Here is an 18,746-nt window from a genome sequence, read left to right on the forward strand (position 1 = left end):
ATGAGCAGGAAGGGGGGGATGTCCTCACCCGGGGGGAGGAGGTGACCGGGAGCAGCTGGGGCTGCAGGACCCTTGCGCGAGCCCTGCGGGCCCTGTCCTCACAGGCGGGCAGCAGCCGCTGGCCCCAGGCCGCCCTGGGGCGGGGGCAGGAAGGGAGGCTGGCCTAGGCCACGGCAGTGGGAGCTTTGAAGGCTTGCATCAGAAAGTTGTGGGTGGAAACCTGGGGTTCGCGCTTTGCTTCTTGAGGCTTCTCAGCTTCAGCGGGGGTGGGGCATCTCTCTCTAGAGAGGCTCGGCTTAGGGTGGTGTTTCCCGTGACTGTGGAAACTCTATAAAGAGAAAGTCGGCTTCCCTTCTCCCCAGCAGTCAGCAGCCCGAGTCCCATCCCCAGCACTCGGGCCTCCGTGGCCTAGCAAAGCGGGCGCGTTGGTGCTGGGGCTGTCCCTGCCGTCGGAGCCATGCAGCAGCCCTTGACTTACCCACACCCCCAAATCTATTGGGTGGACAGCGCCGCAAGCTCTCCCTGGGGCCCGCCGGGGGCCGTTTTCCCTTCTCCGTCTTCTGTGGCTTCAAGGACTGGCCAGAGAAGACCACTCCCGCCGCCACCGCTGCCTCCGCCACCGCCGCCTCCGCCACCGCTGCCTCCGCCACCGCTGCAGAAGAGGAGAGACAGCAACTCCGGCCTCTGGCTCCTGGTGATGTTTTTCATGATCCTGGTGGCCCTGGTTGGATTGGGGATGGGCTTGTACCAGCTCTTCTATCTCCAGAAGGAGCTGGCAGAACTGCGTGAGGTAAGCGGGCAGCCGGCTGGCGCTCTGGCGTCCGACGGCTTCGCTGCAGTGGGAGTGGGGCAGGACTGTTGCAGAGAGCTTTCAGCTCCCCCCCCCCCACACACACACCTGCTGTATTCAGGAATGGATTGTTCTGGTCACTCTGTTTTATAGGTGGAGAAATGGTCCTGAGTAGTGAGGTGCTTTCTGAGCAACATCTCTTCCTCCTGCAGTTGTCAGGACCCCCTGCCCAGCCATTCCATGTAGAGACAGGAAGGAAAGGCGTGAGGAGGGTTGCTTAGCAGTCAGTTTGCTCGTGACCGTATTGGATCTCCTTGAAAAGCTGCAAAAGTGGGTGCTGCTCCAGTCACAGTGCTGAGGGTCGGCGAGGAAGAGGTCCATGGAGGCGAGAATTTGGGACATTTGAATTGCTGGGGCTGGGTTATTTGGCATTTCTGCCTCCTTTGCTTGAGTATCTTCAAATTTGTGACACAACTTTTTCTCTTTTGCTAGTCTGTCAGCCAAAGGCACACAGAATCACCTTTGGAGAAGCAAATAGGTGAGTCCTTTTCTGCGTGAGCATTGAGTTCCCAGAGTCAGTCCTCAGCACTGAGCCATGGAGCATTTTGAGTGCGTTCCCAGGGTTGGGCCCAGGCTTACTTGGAAAGGGTGCGAAGTGTGACCACTGGCTCAGTTCCTGAAACTGCTTTAACATTTCCGTGAAATTGGTGTCACCGAGCGCTGCACATACATTCAGAGACGCTCCTGTGGCTTGCGTGAGGGTCACACTACAACCTGGATGTGGGCCACCTGGCACCAGCCCGGCCTTCCTAGGCATCTGAGTGCCGGAACCCGTGGCGATGGCTGTTACTCGTAGGGAGTTTCTGAGAAATGCTTCTCCGTTGTGAAACCAATGATTACCTTTATTTAGAAACATTTTATCTGATAGGACTAAGTTACTTTTTTTAAAGCAAGCCATCAGTTGCCCACCTTAGTATCGGACTTCTGCAAGGAGAGCACGGCTGGGGAGTCCTCGCTGTCCTCCGGCGCTCTGCCCGGCTTCTCTTGCAGAGACTCAGGCTTTCTTGGGTGATAATGGAGATGCCGGCCGCAGATGCGGACAGCTGACTTTACAAACTTTCAGGGTGTTCTTTGGGAAGCCATGGGCAGATACATTTGAGTGTATTCCTCATTGCTTTTAACTCAGATTCACTGAACTTACAGGTTTGGTTTGAGATGGGAGCTTAAAGTACATCTGGTCTAACCATCTCATTTGTCGATGAGGCAAATTTGGGGGTAGCCCGAGATCTGGTATCGCAGTGGGGTTAGAATACAGGTCCCCGATCCTTTGTCACCTGTGGGGCTTGCCCACACAGGCCGCTCGCTGCCTCATGAACGAGAGGACTTCCTGTTTCTCTACAACAGCTGTGCAAAGAGAAATAGATGCAAGATCCCTCTACAGCGGAAATAGGTCTGATGCTTGTAAACCCGCAAGGCATCAAAAGACCATGGACACCGTTGGCTGTCTGTCAGTAGAGCGGGTTCTAGGCTCAGAAAGGCCTGCTGCCGTTCCCTGTCCGCTCCTGCCCAGGAGTGTGGGCGCCTAGAAGAGGTGCCCGGGGCTCCCTGAGCCTAGTGCTGGCTCCAAGCCAGGTAGACCGCATGAGCCCGGGGAGAGTGGAACTATTTGCTAGAAAAGGAAGTCTGTGGAGGAGGGTGGTTGGTGAAGCCAGTGCCTAATTACTCACCCTTCACCCACTCTGCGGGGGCATCTGGTGGTAAGAGGCGGCGAACGGATGAGTCAGGTCTCCCCCAGCCGCCCTGGACGGGCCTCAGTCCGACGAGTTACCCCACCCAAGCCAAGCCAGTGGCTTTTCAAATTCACACATTCACAAACAACAGAAAAAGCCATCAGATTTACAACAAGGAAAGACTGCCAGGGACATCAGAAAAAGTCCTCCTCAAACTGTGTCTCAGCCGTAGGTGTGAAGAGGGCTATTACTTTTCCAAAGACCCGTTTGAAAACACAGATCAAGGGGATGCTATTTCATTTTTTCACCTTTTTTCCACACTAGTTGATCACTTATTATTTTTTCCAATCCTGGAGCTTGAACTCTGGGCCTGGACACTGTCCTTGAGCTTTTGGTGCTCAAGGCAAGTGCTCTACCACTTGAGCCACAGCTTGCTTGCTTTCTTTCTTTCTTTCTTTTCTTTCTTTCTTTCTTTCTTTCTCTCTCTCTCTCCCTTTCTTTCTTTCCTTCCTTCCTCCCTCCCTCCCTCTTTCTCTTTTTCTTTTCCTTCCTTCCTTTCTTCCCCTCTCTCTCTCTCACTTTCTTTCCTTTCTTTCTTTCTCTCTCTCTCTCTTTCTTTCTTTCTGAAGTTTAGTGGAGATAAGACTCTTAAGGACTTTCCTGCCCTGGCTGGCTTCGAGCTGCGATCCTCAGATCTCAGCCTCCTGAGGAGCTGGGATGAGAGGCGGGAGCCTCCAGCCACCCTCCCACTTCACTTACTAATTTTTTAAAAGAATGTTAGAGGTTATCTTTAAGTAGTTGTACAAAGGGGTTTTAATTCAACATGTCAATTTGTGAGTGCACTTCTTAGAAGGAAGGCTGTTGGGCTGTGATGGTGTGGTGGCTGGAGTGCAGGGTAATGTGTTTGCAGATATAATGGTGCAGTTCCCTCCCCAACAGCTAATATAGCCACTAAAAAAAAAAGAAAGAAAGAAAAAGAAAAAGCATGTACTAAAGGCTTGAAACTGTTGGTTTATTTTATAACCCTATCACCATAAATTTACCTTGTAAAAGAAGGAGAGACATGGCCAAGGATTGAATATAAGTATTTCCATCGGTCCTTCATAATAATTCAGAAGAATCCCCAAGGTCTGAGAACAGGAGCTCATTAAATACAGGAGGGTGTGTTCCGACAAACACAGCTTTGGCCAACTGGAACCCGCACAGCAGACGGACATGGACGCCACGAGGCCTGTGCCGTCTACCGAAGGCTCTGCTTGGCCCAGAGTTGACTGTGTGTCCTGATCCATGTTCTCAGACAAGAACCATCACACTTTACACAGTGACTTTCTCTTGGAAAATGCTGTGATGGGTGATCGACTTTTTTCATTTCTTTTTTTCCCACAGTTAGTTGACTGAATGTTTCTTAGGTGTTCTTAGAACGCTTTCCACCGGTCAGGCTGGGTGTTGAGAGTGACGGGAGGAGGAGGAGACCTCTGACCTCTACTCATGAGCTTTCAGGGGAGTGGGGAAACGAAAGTGAAGCAAGCCAACATAATTTCAAATTATCCTAGCAGGGGCGGCAAAGCGGAATAGTCCAGAAATTCTCCTCCCAGGGATGGGAGTTCCCCCAGATGAAAGCTTTGTGTGTGCTGTGAAATGGAGAGAGAAACTTCCACACTGGGGTAATGTCGGGTCAGGAAACCAAAGTCTAGAGTACATTTCTGCTGTATATGCTGCCGATATTGATAAGGGTGTCTTTTATCCGAATCATGTTGCCGTGGGTTCGGTGTGGGCTGTGAAGGTCCCCTCGGGGCTGAGTTCCATCCCCTGCTTGTGTGTGGCTGACGGGCCGATGGGCAGCTGTGGTTTGCAGTACGGGAATGTGAAGGAGGCTCAGCGTGCCATCCTTGTCCAGAAGAAAGCTTAGGGACCGTGCCTGGGAACAGATGCCGGTTCCGTAGCTCAGGAGTCCAGCGTGGCTCTGCTTGGGGTGATGTTGGGGGGAGCCAGACAGCTTGCAGACCTGCTGTGAGTTGGTAAGTCCAACCACAGCCCTGAGAGCGACAGGCACCTTCCTGGGCTCAGTCTAGAAAGTCTTCGTTGAATTCATGGCTAAGTCGTAAGTTTTCTACCTGGGATGAAATACTGGAAGTCAGAGAAATAGTGTCTATTTTGAAGGAAGAAAAGCCCTGTGGACATTCACTCTCTCTGTTTCATTTGATAAGCGCCTTTACTAAAGGCATGCTCTGTGTACAACCTAGGGCCAAATACTCTAGAAAATTCTACACATGGTAAGGAACATACATGTCATTTAGGAGAGCAGGAATCTGACCATTTTTTACAAAAATGACACACAAAAAGGGAGTTAGGAGTGGCATAATGGGCAATCGCAGAGGAGCGTTAGGTTTATAAGAAAGATAATATTAGGCTAAAAAAAATGAAGGAATTTTAGATGGTCCTTACTGATTGAAGTTTGACACAGAGATCTCTCTGTGAGAGACTTCTTCCCAGGCAAAAGCCAGAGCATGAGCCAAGGCCAAGAGGCACGGGGAAAGGGGTGTGTTCAGGTCCTAGGATTCCTGGAGTGTACGAGTGTACAGTGCGAGTGTGGGAGAGAAAATAAGCCGGGTCATGTGATGGGGTCAATTGGCACGCTCAGTGAGGCACCTGCCGGTGGTCTCCAGTCTCAGTGAGATGAGGGGATCTTTCACGGGGCGAATTGTAGAGTGTCAGGGGAAGACGTGTGTGGCTCTGAGCCGAGTTCACAGTCACCATCAGACCCTGCAGAGTCCTGCACTGGCCGTCCAGAGCAGAGCCCTGGATCTAAGGCTGGGAGGTGGATGTCCGCCATCTCTGCCACTGGCCACCCACCTCCCAAGATCAGCTTGGAACCCAAAGGTGCCAGCAATTCCTACCCCAAAGGGCCATAGCAGGTTCCACCCAGAGCCGCGGGGATGACAGCTCTGCAGGCGTCCATGCTTGCATTCATTGCGTTGTCTTGTGACATTATAATGTGTGCAGCGATCAACCTCACTTTGGCTTATTTCTTTAAACACTCTCTGCTCCTGAAGTACCGCTGCCTCCAAGTACTAGAGTTGGCGTGTAGATTAACATGTGGCATGCTTTAAAAATAAACTTTCAAGGAAACGAGCCCCTCATTTTTCCATGTGTTCTTTCTCCCAGGCCACCCCAGCCCACCTTCCGAGAAGAAGGAACCAAGGAAAGCTGCCCATTTAACAGGTCTGTGTCTAGAAGGCACGGGGGAAGTTGGGAGAACCTCGGGCAGAAGGCGAAGGGCTGCTTGGTTTTTTCCCATCACGGCTGGGGGAGTCGCTGCTTTCTGAGGGGACAGCCCTCAGAACCCAAGACCACCGAGACGTCCTAGTCAGGTGGACGTCGGCCCCGCGTGTGGGCAAGTGCGCGAGCGGAGCCGCGGAGCTGTGTCTCCCTCTCCACGCTGAGCTCCCTGTCTGCCATTACAAAGACGCTCGGGGGACTTTGATTCAGGCCCAAGAGGAGAGGGGAGAGGGGGAATGGTAAGCTGATGGAGAGAAGGAGACATGCGGTTCCCGCTCTTGTCTTTGAACCTGTGAGGATGAAGAGGAACGGTGTGGTGGGACTCGAGCATGGCTCTCCTACTGTCTACCACAAAAAACCTGAAAAGTAGATAACTATTACAAAAATTGGTATAGCACGACTTCTGCTCCTGTAATAATTACCTGGGCAGAGACGAGAGAAAAATCCAGTCAAACCTGGTCTGTGGTGATGCCTGTATTCACGGCTACTCCGGAGATGAAGCAGGAGGTTCATGGTCCATGACTCTCCCAGGCAGAATCATGAGACCCTATCTGAAAGATAAACTAAGAGCAGAAGGACTTGCTGACATACCTGCCCTGAGTTCAAGCTCTAGTCCTTCCAAAGAGGAGGAAAGGGGAGGGGACGGAGGGAGGGAAAATGGAAGGAAGGAAGGCAGGGAAGGAGGGAGGGAGGGAGGCAGGCAGAAAGGAAAAGGAAGGAGGGAGGGAGGCAGGCAGGCAGGCAGAAAGGAAAAGAAAGGAGGGAAGGAGGGAGGGAGGGAGGCAGGCAGGCAGGCAGAAAGGAAAAGGAAGGAGGGAAGGAAAGGAAAATCCAGTTTAGTCAGTCAACACTAACTGGGCATCTGCTGTTTGTGAGGTTTTGTATAAAACATGGTCCCTGCCTCTCAGAACCTTGAAATCTAGTAGATCAAGAGAGGTCCATGGCAACAGTTTCCTAACGGGGATAATTCTTTAAGTTCTGCATATCAAGCCATGGAGGAAAGGGATGTGGGTTTTCTTTTAAGTTGAAGAGCCAAAGACTCCCTTTTGTGAGAGGCTGAAGCCAGTGGCCTGTGATATCCCTTCCAACGTTGTACGTTCTTGGATTTCCCTTTAGAAAGGGATCTCAAAGCCTAGCAAGCTGGGCACTGGTCCTGAAGATCATCAAATCTTTGTTCCAGAGAGCTGAAATGATCATATTAATTTTCATTGTGATTTACTCGTTTCCCTTGTGAAGATGATAAAGCTGATGCCGGCAATTTGACAAAGATATTGAACTCAATGACAGATACAGTTCCAAGCCCTCAAACAGTACTTTGCCATCTATGTTGCTCTGGATCAAAAAGACGCTCAGCCGGCTAGGTACTGATGCACTCCTGGTGAGCATTCTCTCTTGATTTGTTTCAGGCAATCCCAACTCCAAATCCACCCCCCTGGAATGGGAAGATACCTATGGCGTTTCCTTGGTTTCTGGAATGAAGTACATGAAGGGCAGCCTTGTAATCAATGATACCGGGCTGTACTTTGTCTATTCCAAAGTATACTTCCGGGGCCAATCCTGTACTAATCAGCCACTGAGCCACAAGGTCTACACAAGGAACTCTAACTACCTCCAGGATCTGGTCCTGATGGAGGGGAAGATGATGAACTACTGCACCAGTGGCCAGATGTGGGCGCGCAGCAGCTACCTGGGGGCCGTGTTCAGCCTCACCACCGCAGACCACTTATACGTCAATGTGTCGGAACTCTCCCTGGTCAACTTTGAGGAATCTAAGACATACTTTGGCTTATATAAGCTCTAAGGAAAGCCCTTTAGGAGGGTCTCCATTGTGACTCCTTGTTATAGGTACTGGGAACAGTGTCCTGAGGGTCTTCTTGAACCTGACTGAGGTCAGGTGAGAAGAATACGAACCACAGAGACCTTGAGACCACAAGACCCAGCAGGTCTGGGGTGCACCGTGCCGCCCGAGGTTGATGGGCCAAACAAGGAGGAATACTCCCGAGGAGGGGCAGCTCTGAGCAGCCGGTGACGATGCGGAGGCCTCCTCCGGCGGCGTAGACACAGCACAAATGCCCCAGAGCACTGGCTCACGCCGCAGGAGTCTTAACCCACCGGCCAGGGTGGGTGTCCTGGCTACCTCAGGGGGCTGGCCGGGGAAAGGAAGGCGAGGCTTCAGTGATAAGCTAAGGAGACACAAAGAGGTGGCTGTCCTTTGGCAGCGTCTTTGCTGCTAAGTAGACTATCCCGGGCTGCTGGGGATCGAGCGTGAGCAGCGGGAAGGACCTCTGGGGGAATTCAAGCCCATTTTCCACCTATCGTGGGCACTGCCAGAGCAATTTTTGTGTGTGAGAGAGAAGCAAAGAGGGAGACAGAGATCCTGGGTAACAGAAGTGGAGAGAATGCAGATTAGTTTGTGAAGCACACAGTAGGACCATATGCTGGAGTAGGGTAGAGTTTGAATTCCTCTTTATCATCCGCTCTGCTAGTCCTCAGACCTCTTTGACTGGTCAGTGGCCACAGCTTTAGAGATATTTATATCAATTTTGTGCATTTTAAGGAAGAGAAGACATGTAATAAAAGCTGTAATTTTCAGAATATAAAAATATTCTGAATGTAATCTTTAGATTTGATTTGTTTTGCTCATTATTTCTTTTGTCCCATGTTTTCATTCACAATGACTTCAGACCACTTTAACATGAGTTGAGGTCTACGTAGTCAGTTATTCCGTCTATCCTGGGCTCTTCTTTCTGTTTTCCTATTCTTCTTCCTCTGTCATGTGGCCGCCAACCCAATTTCCCCAGTATTTGATAGCAGCTGTCTCCTCCCCGGGGCAGATGCTATCATATAAGAGAAAAGCACAGATTTTAGACTGAAGCACCTGAATCAGAATCTCTTTTCTTCTACTTACTAACTTTGCAGTTTCTAGGCAGATACTTGCACTTTTTTGGGCAAAAAGAACTGACATGACCAGGAGCTGGTTGTTCACGCTTGTATTCCCAGCTAGTCAGGAGGCTGAGATCTGAGGATTGGGCTTTGAAGCTGGCCCAGACAAGAAAGCCTGTGAGACATTTATCTCCAATAAACTACTAAAAGAGCTAGAAATGGAACTGTGGCTCAAAATGGTTGAGTGTTAGCCTTGAGCAGAAGCAGCTTAATGACAGCACCCAGGTCCGGACTTCAAGCCCCAGGACTGGCACAAAAAATAAAAATGAAAAAAGAGAACTGACATATGCGTAGGCATCAGACTCCTATTAGCCAGCCCTTCATTCTGCAGAGCGAGCTGTGGCCTGTGGAACCCCTCCAACCCCAGCCCCAGCAGCCTCCTCACCCTGCCACTCACCATGACCTCCTCTTGTTCTCTTCAACTACTTGCGTTCACGGCCAGCTCCCGGGAGGTCGATATCACCCGAGACCGCAGAACGACATTTGACATTTGAGACTGGCATTTCCACACCCAGGTGTGGCTGGAATAAAATTACAGAAAGATCTGTTTTTGTCTAGCATGTATGGAATTCAGCCAGTCAATGATTGATGGATTGGTAGGCTACTCTATCTTTTCATTGATGTGGATAGGTAAGATACATACAAATTTAACACACAAGAACGGAAATAAGTCCTCTCCCCACCTGTCCCGTGCCCCCCAGTCTAGTTTCAAGGAACCACTGCCTTCTTAGCCTTCAGAGATGTTCTTACACACACATACACCGTTATCTGACACCTGGATTTCTCCACTGTCATTACTCAGATATGCTCCCATTTCCAATTTTTCCTTGCAAACTAGAGGGCTTCTCGATGACACTTCTTTGGCATGCTGAGCATACATAAATGATGGAATGATTTCATCTTTTTGTCTGATCATGTTAGCAATTTTTTAATCTTTTTATTGTTATAAAGCTGATGATGTGCAGAGGGGTTACTTTGTTCTTTATTTTTGGTCAGTTGTGGGCCTTGAACTCTGGGCCTGGGCCCTGTCCCTGTGCTCTTCAGCTCAAGGCGAGCGCTCCACTGCTTGAGCCACAGCGCCACTTCTGATTTTCTAGTGGTTTAATGGAGATAAGAGTCTCACAGACTTTCCTACCCGGGCTGGCTTTGAACTGCGATCCTCAGATCTCAGCCTCCTAAGTAGCTAGGATGACAGGCATGAGCCACCAGCGTCCGGCTCAAAAGGGGTTACTGTTGTGCTTATTCTGAGCCAGGTACCTCTGCCCTACGGGCTGTCCTGTGTGTGATCTCGTAGTTCAAAGTATTTCTGCCCTCTAGACACCAGTAGTATCTCCCCCTCTCCCAGACACACGTGACAACCAATCATTAGCTTCAGGCGCAGTCAGATCTCCCTGGGGGCGGGGGAAAGACAAAGCTACGGCTTCCTCTAATAATCACAGATCCCAAATGGCACCCAGCTCCCGAGTTAGCATGCCTTTTCCCTCAGCCACGTGTATCATAGCTTTTCCCTTTTGAAAACAAGTCACATTCTTCCTTCTACCACGTAACCTTCCTTCCACAGAAAAAGACAGAACCAGCTCTTTCTTCAGCGCGGCTCAGTGGAGGAAGAGCAGTCCCGCCCAGCCTAGAGACGCACTTCTGTCTTAGCAACGTTTTCCTTCTGAACATCTTCGCTCCCCTGTTCTATCGGCAAACTATTCTCATCTATAAACTTATTTCCAACCATATGCTCAAGGACCCCTTTCAAGAAAAAAACCCAACCCAACCCACGCCACACCAAAAACCTCCTTCCCCTCCACAAGACTGTCCTTCCCTTCGTCGTCTTCAGTTGCAGCTGCAGTGCTCACTTCCCGGAGAGAGGCAAAGCCTGAGCCTCTCCCCACAAGGCTCCATGTTATTTTCACTAGGACTCTCCTCCCCATGGTCAGCATGCGGAGTTCACGTGCCATCTCTTCATACTAGCCTACCAAAAGCTTCCTCTTTTCTCATAATTGCATTTCTATTTCTTTCGGTCCAACTCTGAGCTGCACTCGGATTTTCTGAAGACTGAGTGATAGCTTATTTGTGCTTTAATTCCTGGTTCCAGAGAAGAGAGATTCACGAGTCCTCTAAAACTCATGAGTTATTTTTCCTTTAGAACAAAAGGAATATCAAAAACCCAAAATGTGAAAATGGGCTCTTGCATTGTTCCTTTGTGGAAAGCAGAACACGGACCCACATAAAAGTTTGCTTCTAGTTCAGTCATTTGAGGTTTACCTTCTTTCCTTTCAAATACCTAAAAGCACACCACACTCATGTATATTTTTTGAGCCCCTTGGGGTGGTAACTCTGTATTCACTGAAGTTGGTTTGACTTACCACAGCTTAACCGGAAAGACGCTACTGTGGCTACCGTTGGGAAACAGCAAACCGTGCATGAAACCTAGCCCCTAAAGCCAGGGTCTAAATCCTCCTTCGTGGACTGAGCTCCAGGCATCCCCCAGGTCTTGTCTAAGGACGTGGGGCATCGGTTAAGTGACGGTTTTCAGGTTTGGGGACGATCTGCTATTAGCATAGATGGAGATCTAGTTCCTCCCTCTCTGGCACGCTATGCTGGGTCATCCAGAGGCAGTCTAGAGAAGAGCAGGCCAGGACTTCGGTCCTCCGGGTCTCAGAAGTGAACCTTACCCAGAAACGATACAGCCCCCGCTCATGCCAGGGAGCCTTTGGGGTCCGCTTGTAAACCAACGGCCTGGGCGCACTAGGGAGCTAGGTGGGTGTTTTTCTCCATCAAGGTGGGGAGGACCCTCCGCGCTGGGCAGCCGGCTCGGCTCCTGGGAGACGTTTCTGCAGCACGGGCTGTGCTGCTCAGCACAGGAGCAGAGCAGAGCCGTGCACCGCCACGGGGGCCTCCTCCAGCCTTTCTTCCGTTCTCGGGTTCTCCGGCCCGCCTCCCCCTGCCTTCCCCTGCGAGTCACTCCTCTCCCTGAGGGTTTTTTGGGGAGGGGGTTCGAGGGCGCGCGCTCTTGGGAAGTCTCATGCTAGCAGGCTTGCTGACACTCACACGGCTCAGGCCTCGAGCGAGGAGCCACGCGGCAGAGGGAATCCAGGCGCCCTTCCTGACACACACACCAATTAAACGCAGGTTATTCTTATTTGTAGTGAACCCATCACTGAACCCGGGTGCCGAGGAAGTCCCCCTCCTCCAGCCAGCGGCCCTGACGGGTGGAACTTGTGTGCTCTCAGGAGTCAGCTTTCTGTGGGTGAACCACTTCAAACACAGCGCGCATTCAGGCAGGAGACACCCCTGATGCTCTCGACTCTTAAAGGTGCCCACACATGTAAGAAGACATCAGAGGCAAGGCAGGGAGGTGGCGAGCGAGAAGGGCATCGCTTGGCATTGCGCGTGGTCTTCTGGACCACGATGTTTTAGGTTCCTTTGTTCTAGAGCTCATGTTCTATCTGTTCTGTCCTAACACCGGTGCTGAGCCACTTCTAGTCTGTGCAAAGGAACCTGGTGCCTATTTTCTGGCAGGGAGAATTCCAGAAGTTGCTTCTGATCGGAAAGTAGATGAAAGGTTCTGACCTTAAAGAAATGAATTGGGATGGTGAGCAAGGTGGCTCATGCCTGTCATCCTAGCTGCTCAGGAGGCGGAGATCTTAGGATTGAGGTTCAAAGCCAACCCCGGGCAGGAGAGTCAATGAGACCAATGAACCACCAGAAAACCAGACGTGGAGTTGTGGCTCAAAGTGGAAAAGAGCTTGCCTTGAGGGCAAAACTCAGAGACAGAGCCCTGGCCCTGAGTTCAAGCCCCATAACTGACAAAAAAATTCTAAATACTCCCAAAAAAGAATAAAGTCTATGTTGAAGAGGCTGGAGATGTTGGTAGCAAGCAGTGTGTTTACTCCGTCCCCTCAGCTTCATTGACTCGACAGTGGGAAAGAGACGCAAGGTGTCAAACAGCCCTCTGAAGTGTGAGCTGCTGGGAAGGTCTACCACAGCCTCAGCATCCTTCCACGGTGTTTGGGCGAATTGTGCTCTGGTTTCTAAGAAACGGTGCCGGCCTCGCCGGGGGGCTGGGAGGGAAGGAGAAGAAAGGAAGCCAGCAGAAGCTGCAGACAGTTCCGACCTCCTTCAGTGCTGGTTTTGGGGTCCGCGATGTTGGTGACTAAGCTTCCTCCCTGGCTTTCCAAAAGAACAGACTCTTGGTTCTGTTGTGGGGTGCTGCGACGCTGTGTGGTGGGCCCCGCTGTTTAGTAGCGAGTGCTTTTTCTGCCCTGCTGCAAGCTTGCATGGTGGCAAAAACTCCTGAGCGTTTGGCAATAAGGAACAGTCCACATTTCCTGTTCCCAGCCCAGTTATCAGGCATGTATTAGCAATAGGAGTCAACTGATTGATTCATTTTGTTGGGTGCACATTATGCAAACTGTCCTACATTTATGTCTACTAATTTTCTCATCCCCTAAGCGACCTGTTATAGACTCTTCTTACTTCATACGTGAAAAGGATGATGGGGATTTAGAGGGGTTAAAGGAACACTCTCAGGGCCCCAGTGTAGCAGAGCGAATTTAGACCAGGCTTATCTGATCTGAGGAATGTTAGCTGACTATCATCCGTGATGCAGACCATAATAACACTAGCATTCAATAAACATTTATTAATCACGTACCAGGAGCCACACATTGTTTAAATGGTGAACAAACCAGGTCATGTCCATTAGTCCTTTTGAATTTAATCCTAGTTGAGGATGGGGAGATGGGCGGGACAAAGAAACAATTAGGAAATTATGAGATAGTGATGAATATGCTTTTTAGAGAGTTGGAACAAGGTTAAAGGGAGAGGTTAGACGGAGGCCTCTCTGAGAAATTCTCGTTTGAATTAACAGCATACTCTGGTTTTTCCTCAGATCATAGACATCTTTTGCCTTTTAAACTAATAGGAAGGCATGGGCTTGAATACAGAAACTAATAAAATATTCTCTAAATAAAAATACAATAAAATAAAGTAATAGTCAGGAACGGAGGCTGTAGCTTGGTGGTAGATCACTTGTAATCAAGAAGCCCTGGGTTCCATCCCCAGTACAATCAACCAACCAGCAATGATGATTAAATAAACAATGGTGATTAAGTTAATTAAAAATGGCGATGTAATTCTTAGGCAAAAGAACATTCTAGACAGAAGAAACAGCTGCTTTGGGCTACTGTGTTACTATAGAGGACTCTGGGCAGTACGCTGAGCCTTCGGAAGGCCTGAACGATACCAGCTTCTCCCCAGTCATTTCCAGACTCTCCTCCAGAGAGAGCGTCTCTTCCCTTTTGGTTGAAAACCAAGAGATAGTGATTCCAGAGCAGGAATGAGCTTGGTACAGGGCAGGATTAGAACAAAGAGGTACGTGGCTGGTCTGGGGACAAGAGAGAATGCTGGGAAGCAAGCTGGGTCCCACTGCGGGGACTCGGGAAGCTGAGGTGTGTTTAGGTCTTATCGCTACTATTCAGGGAAGCCGCTGGAATGCATCATAGAAGGGAAATTGAAGCGAAGTGGAAAAATGTGATGCACATTTTGGTAGAAGAGTTTTCAGGGTTGCTGATTGGATTTTGGTTACGTGAGAAAGAGATGAATCAAGAATTACGCCCACTATCTCTCTGTTTCCTTTACAGCACATACCATAATTATTTCCTAGACTTCTTTTTTAAAAAATTGTCTGTTTTTCCAGTTAGATCCATCTCTACTTTTAGTGCTCACATTAAATATATTGAATGGATAATCGTACAGAACACAATGGGTATCTCTTGCTTTGTACATGGAAAAACACCTCATTCTTTTTGAGAGTGAAGTTTTAGTAAGGATTTATTTTAGCATCATCAAATAAAGTACGGAAGGATGAGAAAAAGGAGGAACACTTTCTGCCTCCCATTCAGTAAATGGGAATGAGAACTCTGAGCCTATTCTTTTCAATGGCTCTGAGGCCAGATAGTCATTTCTCTTCTAAAAGATATTACTGTCATTCTTAAACTTTGCCCTCAGAATGCTTCAGTGATTATGTTTATATACATGTCTGATCAGCTCTGCCGGTATTTCTCTAGGATCAAAAAGTATAATTGGGGGCTGGGAAGGTGGCTCAGTGGCAGAGCGCTTGCCTTGAATGCATGAGGCCCTCGGTTCGACTCCTCAGCACCACATAAGCAGAAAGAAAAAAGCCAGAAGTGGCCCTGTGGCTCAAGTGGTAGAGTGCTAGCCTTGAGCTGAAGAGCTGAGGGACAGCACCCAGGCCCAGAGTTCAGGCCCCACAAGTGACCGGAAAAAAAAAGTATAAGCCATGAGCAGTTCATTATGGCTGTTCTCGTGTTTTGTCTAATGGCTTCCTGAAAACCTGGGGACCAGTTTACCCCCCACACCATGTGAGAGTATTTTTTTCTAAGCTGTAAACACTATTCAGTACTATCAGTTATAAAGTTTTTCTTATAACCCCAGCAGGCAAGAATAGTCTCTTCCTCCCTCTCATTGCACTGTAAAATAGTGGAGAAGTTTAAATGTTCATTTAATATTAATTTAATTTTATTTTTTTCCACTGGCCATTCTTCTGTGAATGTCTGAGAGAATGTGTTCATTCTAAAAATGAAGCTATTTTCCTTTTTCGTGGTTTATGGGAGCTCTTTATATGGTATTAATGTAATTCTTTGTTAGTTACATGCATGGCAAATGTTTCCTTCTAGTATGTCAACTTTTTCCATTTAGACAAGCTGAATTTTTTTTCTTTTTTTTAAAATATTTTTTCCTGTTTTAACTCCACAATGTCTTTAGAAATCTATAACAATGAGAGATAAGTTGTAACCTTAAATATTTTCAAAACATATAACAAAACAACACTGTCTTTTCATTTGTCGTTGATTTGACATGACAGCACTTTCTTAAGTTAGGCTTCCCTTAATGCTTGGATCTGATTCTGCTCTTTTGCGATTGGACTGACTCTTTCTTCAGTTATTTAAGCAGTTATAGGAAGGAGCTACCGTTCACAAATCAGTTGAAAAGTACCTTCTCCCCATTTCCTGTCCCTTTCCTTCAATTTTCCTACTTGAGTAGGGTGTACATTGGATATTATGATTCTTCCCCCCCTTCCTGCCTTCTTTCATATACCATCTTTGTTTAACCACCCTAGACTTTTCAAGTGTCCGCTCACTGGTATTCATCTGATTGGATTGTGAGTTGTTCAAAGGAATTAGAGCATTTGAATTCTCCCCTGCAAACACCATACTTTGGTTAATACACTCGTGTACACTTCCATACAAACCAGTATACCTTTCTATTTGTATATTTATGTCATTGCTAGCTCTACATATGAGAAAAAATGCCCCCTTTGCCTGGCTCTGACTTACTTCCCTTTAACGTAGTTGTTTCCAGGTCCACCCATTTCTTTGCAAATGATGTAATACTGTTCTTCCTAAGAGATGGGGAAAATCACGCTGTTTGTCCATACTTTTTTTTCTTCGTTTTTGTTTATTTAGCCCAGGCTAGCCCCCAACGCATGATCTTCTACCTCATTTCTAACCGATGCGATACAGAGATGTGTCACCATGCCCAGCTCCACAGCTGCAGAGGTCTCTTCTTTCCTTCTTTCCCTCCCTCCTCTCCTTCCTCCCTCCTCTTCTTTCCTTCCTTCCCTCCCACCATTCCCTCCCTCCTTCCTCCTTTCCTTTCTTAGTAACAAAACAGTCATCCTCCTTTTAAATGCTATAGTTCTCATTGGCTGCCAGATCCAGCGATCTGGGTGGGGCCCAGAGCCCCAAGTCCAGATGGCTGAAGTTAAAGAAGCCCTCACCCCGTGGCTTGCGTGCGCTTTTCCCCTCAGCCCTTCAGAGATACTTCCTGCTCTCAAAAGAACAGTTTCTGCCGAGAAGACAGACAGACGCTGCCTAGGCTGAGATCATTACTTAGACCAAGCCTTGCGCAGAAGAGAGGCAAGTCATGGTGGACAGCCAGTTACGGAGGACGGTGAAAGACTTAATGTTGGTTCTGTTGAGTCTGTTAACTCGTGAGGTAGGTGGTGTGAGAATTCATGGTTTTGAGGGTGCTGAGGTGAGGTCCTGGGGGGCTTTCATGTAGACAGACGGCGGGACTGCACACGGGACAGACGGCGGGACCAGTAGCCACACCTTGAGGAGCCTCCGATGTTTGAAGCATTGAGAGGCAGAGCGTCCGCGATCCCGGGGCAGGAGCAGGCGGCTGAGGCCGGAGCCGTGGCTTTTCCTCGGTCTGGCGAGGGAGGGAGGAAGTGAAACTGAGGACAGGGAGATACACACGGGGTGAGGCCTGGAGACGTGGCGTCGGCCGCGTGGCCGGGTGACTGGAAGTTGGCGGACGTGTGGCTCCGAGCGTCTGTGGCTTCACCAGCGCTCGGGCCTGAGCACCGAGCAAAGGTCGCCGCATCTGGTGCTGGGGACATTTGGCCGAGGGCGGCGTGGCGGGAGCCACACGCTGGCCGCCCCGTGAGGCTGCGTGAGGGAGCAGCCAGGGCCGCGTGTTCAGCCTTCGGAGAGCCAGGGCCGGGATGGGAGGAAGAGGAAGAAAAGACTCCGAAACCCGCCCGCGGCCGGCGAGAGCCCAGGCCAGGCGGCCTCTCTGCGTGGTGACCGTCCGCTGTCTAAACTTAACGTGGAATTTGTCTCACTTCTCGGTTTAGATAAGAGGCTCACTTTCAGATCGGATTTCCTGTTTGCCATCTGGTTTTGGTGGGGTTGTGTTTGGGGTACAGAATTCCACCCAGATTATGGAAGGTCTCACTGCCCAGGCCTGGGAGAGGCGTGGCGGCGCCTGCTGCAGGGCAGACTCGAGAACCAGGGGCTTCTCCTCCCCTCTGCCGGGACGGGAAGAGACCCGGGAGAGGACTGAGCTCCTCCATGACCAGGCCAGGGCCGGTCGGGACTGAGCATGCGTGACAGCTAGCTCTCCTGGACTTGGCGGACACTCCCTACGGCCCCTTTCCAGCGAGGACCCCCCCAGCACACAGTCACCCCCTGGGTTTGCTCTGACGGCTGGGTTACTTTACTCGATTGGGTTCTTTGCCAACTTGAGCTTACCTGTGTTCAAAGAACGGGACTTGAAGGGCATCTGGGATGGGGCGGGCAGGAGACGGTGGTGGGAGAGAGGAGGAGTTCTGAGGGAAGAGAAGGGAGAGCTGGGAGGGGGGTTTGTCCGGAGTGGGGGGCGTTGAATTTGTCAGGGCTGGTCCAGAGCACAGGCTTAGCCATCAGGAGGAGGGAGGGAGGGAGGGCATGGAGGACGCACAGAGGCAGTGGGGGGAGGCTGCGTCGGGGATGTCCTAGCCGCCCCTCGGACGTCTGTCTGTCCGCTGACCCCGGTGTGGCCTGTCCGCCCTCCCTGGCTTTCGTTTCCCCTCCGTTAGATGAGAAACACCATGGAGGCTACGGCGACAGCCCCCCACCCCCTAAAAACCCAACAGAACAAAAAGAGTCAAGCGAAATGGGCCCCAAGTCCCCAGCAGGGAATTATCCCTGAAAGCAATCACTTCCTGGAGAAGGCGGCGCACCAAGGCCCGTGGCTGCGGGTGTGAGAGGGCTGAGGGCCTGTCCCCAGCCAGGGTGCAATCACACGCACGCAAAGAGACATCAGTGAAAACAGACGGCCGGTTACCAAGCTGGAAGCCAGACACCGCCCAGCAGCCTGGCAGCGGGGGAAGGAGCCGCCTGAGTCCGGGCTCCCTCCATCCCGGGGCGAGGCCGGGGCCCTGCAAGGTGAACGATCGAGCCGCGGAAGCAGGGACAGAAGCCCACACAAGACACCGGCCTGTGAGCCGGGAACGGGGAGGTGTCCATGACTGAGGAACGGCTGAGCTGGGGGCCGGTGGCTCACGCCTGTCATCCCAGCTACTCAGGAGGCTGAGATCTGAGGATCGCGGTTCAAAGCCAGCCCGGGCAGGAAAACCCGTGAGACTCTGATCTCCAATAAACCACTCAGGAAATGAAGTGGCGCTGCAGCTCAATGTGGTAGAGCCCTGGCCTTGACAAAAA

General features: G+C 50.2%; 1 protein-coding gene across 1 annotated transcript; it reads left to right on the forward strand.

Annotated features, from left to right (window-relative positions):
* Positions 1-379: 379 nt before the first annotated feature.
* Faslg (Fas ligand (TNF superfamily, member 6)) lies at positions 380-7,766 on the forward strand. Its single transcript, XM_013015617.1, has 4 exons — positions 380-790; positions 1,283-1,328; positions 5,686-5,742; positions 7,206-7,766. The coding sequence occupies exons 1-4, from the start codon at positions 458-460 to the stop codon at positions 7,598-7,600; spliced, it is 831 nt and encodes a 276-aa protein (XP_012871071.1). The 5' UTR covers positions 380-457; the 3' UTR covers positions 7,601-7,766.
* The last annotated feature ends 10,980 nt before the right edge of the window (positions 7,767-18,746 follow it).

Source organism: Dipodomys ordii, unplaced genomic scaffold (assembly GCF_000151885.1).
Source record: "Dipodomys ordii isolate 6190 unplaced genomic scaffold, Dord_2.0 Scaffold27, whole genome shotgun sequence".
Classification (NCBI taxonomy): Eukaryota; Metazoa; Chordata; class Mammalia; order Rodentia; family Heteromyidae; genus Dipodomys; species Dipodomys ordii.

What these genes read in the sequence shown, in the direction of transcription:
- Faslg (XM_013015617.1), top strand. Translation starts at nt 458, where the DNA reads ATGCAGCAGCCCTTGACTTACCCACACCCCCAAATCTATTGGGTGGAC. An exon ending in AGCTGGCAGAACTGCGTGAG is followed by an intron (nt 791 to 1,282) that starts GTAAGCGGGCAG and finishes CTCTTTTGCTAG; the next exon opens with TCTGTCAGCCAAAGGCACAC. An exon ending in GAAAGCTGCCCATTTAACAG is followed by an intron (nt 5,743 to 7,205) that starts GTCTGTGTCTAG and finishes GATTTGTTTCAG; the next exon opens with GCAATCCCAACTCCAAATCC.